Source organism: Buceros rhinoceros, unplaced genomic scaffold, assembly GCF_000710305.1.
Source record: "Buceros rhinoceros silvestris isolate BGI_N320 unplaced genomic scaffold, ASM71030v1 scaffold41847, whole genome shotgun sequence".
NCBI classification, from domain to species: Eukaryota; Metazoa; Chordata; class Aves; order Bucerotiformes; family Bucerotidae; genus Buceros; species Buceros rhinoceros.
Window position 1 is genome coordinate 1 of NW_010421147.1, and position 10,083 is coordinate 10,083.

The 10,083-nt window shown below is 43.9% G+C and overlaps 2 protein-coding genes across 2 annotated transcripts; one reads left to right on the forward strand and one right to left on the reverse strand.

Moving 5' to 3' along the window:
* The first annotated feature begins 1,250 nt into the window (after nt 1–1,250).
* IL18 (interleukin 18) lies at nt 1,251–3,947 on the forward strand. The gene is made up of 5 exons (XM_010139549.1): nt 1,251–1,317; nt 2,278–2,286; nt 2,794–2,931; nt 3,387–3,532; nt 3,663–3,947. The coding sequence occupies exons 1-5, from the start codon at nt 1,251–1,253 to the stop codon at nt 3,876–3,878; spliced, it is 576 nt and encodes a 191-aa protein (XP_010137851.1). The 3' UTR covers nt 3,879–3,947.
* Nucleotides 3,948–6,317: 2,370 nt separating this feature from the next.
* On the reverse strand, nt 6,318–8,322 carry SDHD (succinate dehydrogenase complex, subunit D, integral membrane protein; the record flags this gene model as incomplete). The annotated part of the gene is made up of 2 exons (XM_010139550.1): nt 6,318–6,483; nt 8,178–8,322. Coding segments are annotated over 2 exons (311 nt in total), but the record flags the coding sequence as incomplete, so codon positions are not given.
* Between the last annotated feature and the right edge of the window lie 1,761 nt (nt 8,323–10,083).

Here is a 10,083-nt window from a genome sequence, read left to right on the forward strand (position 1 = left end):
CACAGGCGCCGCGCGGGGCAGGACCTGCAGGGCGCAGCCCTGGGCTTCTCCCCTGCATCCCTCTTTCTGCGCGGGACAAGTTACACCCTATCTCGAACAGGCAGCTAAAAGCTCCGTTTAGCTTATGCTTTTCCTTTCGATCGTGCTTGGTAAAGGAGCTCTCCGCCTTTCACTACACATCGGGGGAAGAAGTGTAGTCCTTTCTTACTCTCGCCCATTAAATCAAGAGCCACCTTTTCCTTTAATCCTGGATCAGTAAGACCTCTCTGCTTTGGAGTAACAGAGGTTTCCCTCACTCGGTACGTGGCATGCACTGCTCGCTGTTGGGGCATTTCATTTCAAAGGCTTGGGCTGGCACATATGGCAGCAAAGTCCTCTGCTATGAACCTGGGTGTCTCTGCAGCACAGACTAGCTACAACTTGCAGACCATATTAAAAACGGCATGAGAAGTCACTGTCAAATACACTCCCACTAGCGGGCTACGGAAATCACTGTGATTCCTCCACTCGACCCCTAAGGTCGATGTGTGTGCTTACTGATTTAAGTTGGCATTGCTCAGCTGTTTTGAATGAGTCTTTCCCAAGTGGTGAATAAGAGCCGTGGAAGCGAGCCAGATGCTGTGACTGCACAATGAAGTTCCAGTGCAAGAGCCAATTCTTCCCATTGTTTACCGAGCTTTCACACATTTCTTGTTATTTCTGTGGCTAGTGCAAGGGGAAAGTATCCCTTGACAGGAAGTTTTGGAGGGTTTGAATAAAGCACTTCATATTCTAGACTACTTAGAAAAAGTGACTTCATTGTTTTTACAGCCACTGTTGTTGGCTTTGTTTATTTGATGCTGCCTGATCAACAGCTTTCTGTGCACGCTGCTGTGACTCTCTCCTCCCACGTAACGTGTACCGAGGCAAGGCAGATAGCTGCAGGCGGCAGACTTCACGCAGATGCTGGGCTCCCAAAGGTTAGATGCAGTGATGGTGAATGTCAGCGTGCTTGTGAATTCGTGCATCTGGCCAGAAATCTTGCGCCAATCACAAAGCCAAGAAAATCAGATCTTGGAGATAGTGAAGTATGAAGTTGTTATTTTCAGAAAGTAAAATGCCTTTATTTCTAAAAACATTGATAAAATGTCGGTAAAAACATTCATATGCAGAAAGAATTTTAGGAAAATGAACAAAAAAATGTACTAAGATAGAGACCAAAATGAAACAGGAAGGAAAGTGACTCTCCGTGTTTTTTTGGCAGAGTGACCATGAGTGGTGAAGAGATTCTTATGTGCGCAATGAAATTTGGAGAAAACTCTTGCCTCTATTTTGAAGGTAATTATTATCCACTGCTGAAAGAGACACCCCGGGCTTCTTTCTGCATAGAAGATGAAAAGCTGACACATGGTTCAGTTCTGTCTTTGGGCTGGCATCCCTGGTTTTGTGGAATCCTGTGTTTCCCCCCCGTTAGCTGAGCAATCCTCAGAGCAGCCGTGATCCTCACCCACTCAGAAGAATGACCGTGCTTAGGTTATGGTGCCAGGCTGTTCGCTGCCAAAAGAACCTGAGTTTGAGACAGCTGTCCTATGTGCCACCAGCTCGGCACCGGATTACTGTCGAACACCTGAAGCATCTAATAACTTCTTCTGTTTCAATACCGATTAAAACCAATTCCTTTATCACCTAATTTTCTCACAAGCTTCAGTTGGGAGTGCAGTGAGCCAAACATCTGAGTCAGTGGAGTATTTGTTGTTTCATACAATGCATTCCTAGGAAGGACACTCAGAACGGTTGGAATTCTGTGGGGTGACTTGGAATAAGCAGATAAATTCCACAGGTACAGGATAAAGTTAATTAGAAAACTCGTCGTTAGAAGCAATTTGTAATGACTGTTTTGTGTCCTTTTGCTCACTGAGAACAAAGGTGCTGAGGAAAACAAAAACTTGCATGCTGTCTATTTCTCCGTTATTGGCCTGAACTGACCTGAGCTGCTCACTCTTAAGTAATCCTAAAACATTCTGCATGCCTCCTGGTTTGGTGGTAACTCCAGCTCTCAAATGACTGGTGGTTTCACCGTTCTGCTGAGTTTATGTTCACAAATAAAACTCGCTCTGTAGTTAGAAGGGCTCAGCTTGGTGAATTAGTGATGCTGGGGAGTACAATGGAGACGTGTAGGGGCTGGCTGGCTTCCAATCTGGCCGAACAAAACTGGGTAAAAGTGGTTTCTTTTGTGCGGTACAGCTTTATGTTGTTTTTTCTTTTCTTTTTTTTTTTCATTGCTCCCTTGGAACCAAGATGATGATGGTAAGCTGAAAGCTCATAATTTATTAGCTTCTTTACCTGAGCTAACTTGCTCATGCTTACTAACGCATTAATGCTTTGTGTGCCTTAGAGAAGAAGTTTTCAAACTGATAATGGTTACCTGTAAAAAAGAAAAAAAAGAGCGCTACAGCTCACCTTCTCCCTTTGAAGCTGCTATAGCTTTATTTCCTCCTCAGGTACCCAGTGGTGGCTTTCCTAACGGAAGGTCCTTTTAATGTAATTCTGATGGTTGGGCAAAAGAGAGACCCGTTGCTTCTGAACTCTGTTATCAGATACAGTAGCTTCTCCTGCTTACCCGTACAGGCTGCTGTATGCTGGGAAATCCTGCCGTCTTCCCTGGGTTTCTGCAAGCCAGAGGTGGAAAGAACGGCACGGCCTCCCTTTTGTTTGAGATCACTATTCTAAGAACTTATTTCTTAATGATGAACTGTAAGATCTAATGAGATCACAGCTAAAATATTTGACCTTCATTGTTTGATGTTTCTGCAGGGCTGGAATGTGATGCCTTTTGTAAGGAGAAAAGTCTCCAGCGAGTCCTTCGAAATGTAAACAGCCAGTTGCTTGTGGTTCGGCCAGATTTAAACCTGGCAGCTTTTGAAGATGTGACAGATCAGGAGATGAAATCTGGTACACCATTTATTTAAAGAGGCAATGTAGAAAAATGCAGAAAAAATGTAGAGAAAACCTCTCACTTTACTCTAGCAGCAGTAGTCAATAAGGTCCTTAGTTTTAGCTTTGGTTTCTTGGGGAGGGGCTCAGCAATTCATTCAGACCTATTTTCACTGAACAGTGATCGACAGATGACTATTTACAAATCCAATTCTCACTTTATGCATGTCTGTAGAAGGATTTGGACATCCTGCCCATACTAACTGTTAACTTTACACGCTTTCTTGCAAATTCAAAACCTCAGTTATTGAATGACTGCAGAAAGTCCAACATGCTCTACCAGCAGTCATAAAAATTCAAGTCCTGGCTTTTCTGTCAGTAACTGCTAGTGGAACGGTAAAAAAAATATATATAGTTAAGTTGTTGCAGCTCTGTCCTGAGCAGACTATTAATAATAAATTATTTGTACTTAGGCAATGGAATGCACTTCAACATTCACTACTACAAAACCACCAAACCTTCAGCAGGGATGCCTGTTGCATTCAGCGTCCGGGTAGCAGATAAAAGTTATTACATGTGTTGTGAGAAAGAATGTGGGAAAATGACAGTTCGATTTAGGGTAAGTATCTGCTTTCCGTACCTTATATACGCATAAGTAGTAGGCAAAATAAAGAATTCAAATGTGTGAGCTGAAACAGAACGGCTCAGGTCTCGTACTGGGACTTATCCGTTCCCTTTTTCTTCCTCAGGAGGGAGAAGTTCCCAAAGAAATTCCTGGTGAAAGTAATGTAATCTTTTTCAAAAGGACATTTACGTCTTGTAGCTCCAGAGCATTCAAGTTTGAATACTCCCTAGAACAAGGAATGTTCTTGGCCTTTGAGGAAGAAGGGTGCTTAAGAAGATTAATTCTAAAGAAACTGTCAAGAGAAGATGAAGTGGATGAAACCATGAAGATAAGTTTCTAACTCCAGTCAGAATGAAAGTCACAACCTATGACATACTTCAACAGTCTTAAAATGTAGTTTGGGCTTTTTTTAATAAAAGAACTCTTTGTATTTCTTCATCCAAGGAAACCCAGTTTTGTTTTTAATTACCATAAGTCAGTACAAAAATGGGCATCTTACAAAGGAAAATAAACTCAAATTCTTGACAAAAAGCAGCAGCAGAGTATTTTCCAGTCAGGTAGAAGGAAAGAGAATTACACAATGAAGAAACAAGAATGTCCATGCCTTTATAATCCTGTACAGTTTCATACACCAGACTTTTATTGCCTGGTGATCTCAACTGCCTGTGGAGGTCTCGAATGAAGCAGACCTATTTTGGGCAGGGAGAGAAAACCACTTAACCCAGCACATTTCACAAGCAGCCCCTGCACCTGGCAATGAACACTTTCAGAGAGTACTTTATCGCCTCAAGATTATTTCCCGAGGGTCTTCATCAATCTCAGTTACACAGTGACATTCTCACCTTCAACTCAGGTAGAAACAACAATTAACTTACTGGAAATCTTCACTTAGAAAACTGCTAACTTACCTGAACAACTAAGGTTCTAATAAAGCAGTTGGTTCTCCGACGGCCCAAGGAGAAAAAAAAAAGAATTACGCTTTTATGTAAAGGCTTTTAAAAGCTAACAGGAAACTGTAGGTTCGTGGTGAAATGAAACAGACGTTTTGTCCTTCTAACAGTCTGGACCAGATGTAGATGCAGCTGGCTCCCACGAGGACCCCCTCTTACTCCGTGCATGACAACACGGCATACGCTGGGGTCAAGCTCTGTGCTCTGTTTCACATTCAGAGCTGAGCAAGCACTGGATTTCATTAAAACCCAAACTAATGCGACGCTTTCTGCACATTTAATACTGAGGCAATTGATACGGATAGATGATTCTCTTCTTCTATGTATAACATAAGTGTGGGTCTTCCTCTTCTGTTCCAACACCACGCAGCGATAACCTGAATGTCGGCTGTAGCTGGGATCCGGGGTCTTCAGCTGGCCATGCTTGTACAATTGTCATCCCTCATACAGGCAGAATTAATCAGGGTAAAGGCAGTAAGAAACCAGCTCTTGAGAATCAGGCACAGCCGCCACCGAGTACACCCTCACTGAGGAAGAACTCCCTGAAGGGGCTTGAACTCCAGAATGCGTTTAACACATCTGGATACCCCGTAGGACTGAGTCCCAGTTTCATATGCCTGATGAATGCAACTAGGCCAAATGGTTACAGCCATCACAGTAATTAAAAACACAAATTAACGGTAGTTACAGGGAACTGATGAAATTTCAACAGGACTGAGGACTGTGTGATTCATAGAGAAAGTTGTGGTCGTTACCTTTTAGTTCTTGCCTGGAAACCACAATGAACTGGTCTCAGAGGTGCTAGCCCTAACACTGTAGGTCTGGACTGCTGCATTCCCAGAGCTCTTCTGTGACTCATTTCTCGCCCAAGATACCTCAAACAAACGCCACATACAGATGCATCTTGTGTTTGGACTCAGAAGAGGAAATGTCAAATGCTTTCTACGACGTGTGCTCCGATTGTACAGAGGTACTTACCAAAGCCTCCTACACACACGTTTTCCTCCCTATGACAAAACAACCGAAGTTACATTGATACCTAAATCAGACCACATCAGACAGATGCAACCCTCTCCATCCTGGCCTCAAGATGAGGAAAAGAGAAGAGGCCAGCTACGTGGTACTTCCCATGGTTATAGGAGTAAGAAAAGGAAAAAAAATCAGTATTTCAAATCCAGAATTTAGAAGAATTAAATCAAATCACAAAGTCTTGTAGAACTCAAACAGCAACTTACTCATTCTGTTCATTGCATAATCAGACTGATGGTAACACACAATTCTCTTCCTCTTAACTATTAATAGTACCACAGAAGTACCATTACACGCACACACAATTTCTGTAAATTCTTTATTGTATGGATTAAGAAAAAAGTATTCCCTTTTCTACATCAACTCTCAGGGTCCAAAGAGTTACAGGATGTGCTTTACATACAGTTCAGCTGTTGTGATGTCAGAAATAAGTTCAATTATCTACAAGTCAAGCTTGTTTTACAAAACAGGAAACCAAACAACAGTTTAGAAAAACACTCATTAAAGCTGTCATTTCAAGGAAAGTTACCTTCAGATATTGAAGTCTGTCATTGATGTAATTAACTCCTCCCAATTTACAGTGCAGCTTAAATCAACTCACTCTCACCTGGATATCATCCACTTTAAATCTAGCTTTTATCTTCTAACATTTTTACTGCTGCTGAATATTCATTTCTAAAAGACTAGCTCTGAACTCGCTGCTTGGTTATAAATTTCTTCCGCATTAAACATGTTGGTAAAAAAATGACGAAGCAGAGGCAGCAGTGGACAATCATGTTTGTCAGGGACGTGGTGGCATCTTAGAGGCTCCACAGCATGGCAACAGCCTTGCAGATACCAACGTCATGGTAGTTAAAGTAGCAGAGGCCAGCGAAGGTAACGGCTGACAGTACGTACAGACCCGTATTGGCCAGTTTAATAGGTGTATCTCCATGGACGTAGTCAGTTATAACCTGTCCAAGACCCCTACAGAGTAAGAGGGAGAAAAAAGCCAAAGTCAGGAAAGAGCATTCCTCACCGACATCAACCCAGTGCACGTACGTGTTCTCCTAAGATGGCTCAGACACATCGTCCTTCACCTGCTGCCATCAGCCTTTCCTGAAGAATGCCCTGTTCCCACTCCAAAAGAAGACGCATCTATTCCCGGACACACAGAAGAGAAGCACAAAGAGGAAGCATCTGAAGGGCACCTACTCTTAAAGGTATTTTTACAACGGGAGAGTGCAGTAAGGTCAGGAGTGCAAGAGGCACTTCCAGCCACACCTCGAGCCTTCCAGGGTGCAGATAAGTAGGGCATACTCAGCCTGGCATTCACAGGCTGCCCTTCAGCTGCAGTGCTGATAAGGGATTGTCCCAAGTTCTTTTCTTTGCTTGGCACAATAAGATTGAGCCACGCCAAGACTTCTCAGCAAATCTGGTGTGTGACTTTACAGCACACTAATTAATTCACATGGGAAAAGACCAGTGGCCCCCAGAACAAGGAAGGGAAGTAGTGAGAAATAGCTGGTGAGTGTGAGTGAGAATCTAGCTCTCAACAGAGAGGCATCACTGGGCAGGGAAAACTCGATGACATGCCAGCAAAACCAGTAGAAGATAAACTCGGCTCCAGGTATCCTGAGTGAGTCTGTTGACAGCTTAGTGTTTGGGCCGACAACCACCCAAGTACCTGAAGCACTATTTCCAATGTATTTTAGGACAAGACTTCCTAAGGAAAAACACAATAGTGAAAGAAAAACCCTAAAAAAATATGCAATACTCCTCTGCAGTTTCTGACCAGCTACTAGAGGGATAGCCACTTTTCACAGTCATTCTGCGCGAGATTGGAGCGCTCCAGGAGGAAGCCCTCAGTCACAGCAAAGTGCAAGAATCCCCTGCAGAACTTTGTAAAGGCAAACCTGAGATTTAAGAAAACCTGGCACGCCAAAGCACCGTGAGGATGCTTATCTGCTTTGTCCCTGTTTCAAGGAACTACAGACCAGTATCATCTCCAGAATGTAAAGGCTGCCAGTTAGGCCAACTGTGCAGCTGGATCCACTCCTGACTAGGCTCGAAGAGCCTGCTCAAAGATCACAGCAGAACTACACTTAAGAAAAGGAACGTGAGCAAGCAACCATTTCCGAGGAATCAAGAAAATCATGATAAAGGTCTCCGCTTCTTTAGTGGAATATTTGCTATGAAATCTTTATTATGCAGAATCTTATCACCACTGAGAGGCACAAAGCCAGCCCACATCACCTTAGAACGTTAGAAGAACAACTTGGTTTACACAGATCTGTCCTGTTTCTATTCCCTCTGTTTGTACAACATCGAGTCTTCTCCAAGATAAAAACACCCAAGATTCTACACAGCCAGAGGCAAGGAAGTCCTCCTGAGGTAAGATACTGTGTAGAAGAATTCTTGAGAAGCTTTACGGACTCCTGAACAGTGACACGTGTCCTGCCTTCTGACTGAGAACAGTGTGACAAAGTAAGACCAAAGTACAGCTAGCCAAAGAACACGGCTGTCACAGAACCTGGAGAGTGAGGATTTGTTTGCATCTCTTTCCAAGTGTTTCACACTAGATGAGGAAATAAGTCAGCAGACTTACTGCTGATTTAAGGCTTGGAGCCATCCTGACTATCAGGCTTAACTCCTAACACTGAGGGACCTGCTGTACTTACCAGTGGCCATGGAGAGTGAGGGCTGCAGCCAGCGAATAGTCCATGGCTGGTCCAGGATACAGGTAGGCTGCAGGAAGGAGCCCCAGCAAGAGGACACTGACAACTCGCTCACCTGTCCAGTGCAAAGATGCAGCCTTGGAACTGCCTGTAAGGAGAAGTGTTCTTCAGTGCAGTGTTCCTGTTTGAGGTGCTATAACCTTAAAAACAGATCACTCCCGCTGATCAGCACCTCACAGCTATGTCTTTTCTCCACCCTGATGGCTAAGCTTCCATCCAAGCAAAACCTGGATGCCTTGGAATTGCTGCTATAGAATATACATCTAGTTTACGATGTCCAAAAGGTTAATTTTAAACACTCCTCTCTTTGCCGCTGTTAGGAAAGAGAAGCTTCTTTTACTACAAAAAAAATAGAAGCTCAACAGGTAAAGTCAAAACACCAGTCCTAAGGACCTGGGACTAAAGTCCAAGTCAACCACCCATCACAGGAAAGAAGGGTCTCTAAAGGCAAAGCCCTTCTGACCAGTGAATTTTCTGGCTATTAGGAACTGTTTACTACTGCCACCGTTTGAGAAACGACTTTGAGATCCGGCTGGACACAACTGCAAGTTCCAGTGAAAGGCACATCACGGTAACTGTACGCAGTTCCGCCCAGGAGCGAATATTGCTATTTTTAACCGTAAATAGCAGACTAAACCTCTGGGACCATCACCGTGATCTACGGCCTAGAAGCAGCCTGAAGGCCAAAGGATTTCAATCCTCCATTGATACCGAGCTGTGTACAATCTGAACCACGTAACAGATGATCCCAGAAATAAACACAGTGGTTAGGGAGCTCTGCAAGCAGCTCTGAGAAGCAGGCAAACCAAACTCCCAACACCGTAAGCAATACTTGGAATCCGAATGTCAGCATCAGCCCAGGCATCACGGACCGACTCTGAGATTACGTTTGTAACACAACATTTCCAAAGCGCTCACCTAACACACGGATACCACCCATCCCCCTGCACCAAAACGCAAAGGTTGTCCTTCGGTTTTGCAAGGAGAAAGACCTTTAGGCAAGTGACAAGATAAGGAAAGCACAGGACCTGAAGTAAAACATGAGAGGGAGCCAGGCTGCAGACCTCCAGGAACGCCTCTCAGCACACACATGAAGTGTGGTGTTAGTATCAAGTCCAGAATGGAAAGGAAAGAAAGGGCTTAGCTGTGTTTCAGTCAATGTCTCTGACAAGCATTTCTTCATCCTTTCCACTTCTAAACTGCTTTGTAATGGCTACAAAACATCCTTAACCGCCGGTCACAACAGTTCTCATATTTAACTGCGCAACTGATGACCAGGACTAGGGCTCGGCATGGTTATCTTTCATCACCTCTGTGGAATCTTACCGCATGAGACAGGAAAAAACAATCCAAGAAATACTCTCTGCCTGCAGATCAGCCTTCTCAGACTAACCTCCGTGCATCAGAAGATCGTCTATTCCAAGAAGTCACAACTGCAGTGTTTTCAAATTATTACTGCTACTGAACTGTAAGAACTGTTAAACCTTCTTTCCGATTTTTCAAACCTTTTTTCCACACTCCAAAAACCTACCACCTGTTAATGAGCAGAGATTTACTTGTTTAATATTCGGTTAACATCTCCTATTTAAAGACTTGCAGCATTCGCACATTCGCTACCAGGTCGCAAACGTCAGGTTCCAGCTCAGGTGAGGTAAAGTCACATACGCCTCGTTTTAAATCAGACTCAGGCAGAGCGCAGACCAACATGACCTGATGATCTTAGGGTTCTGTCCAGCCGAAGCGGTTCTGTGACTCTATTGCACACTATTGCACTATCAGCTGGAAGCGGCACGGTCCAAGGCGACAGTAACGCACCGCGGTGACAGCGGAGACCCCGCCTCACCCCAGG

Bases quoted from the DNA above. Each gene is read 5' to 3' on its own strand.
- IL18 (XM_010139549.1), top strand. From the start codon at position 1,251: ATGAGTGGTGAAGAGATTCTTATGTGCGCAATGAAATTTGGAGAAAAC. The intron at 2,932-3,386 runs GTACACCATTTA...ATTTGTACTTAG, and splicing joins AGATCAGGAGATGAAATCTG to GCAATGGAATGCACTTCAAC. The intron at 3,533-3,662 runs GTAAGTATCTGC...TTTCTTCCTCAG, and splicing joins AAATGACAGTTCGATTTAGG to GAGGGAGAAGTTCCCAAAGA.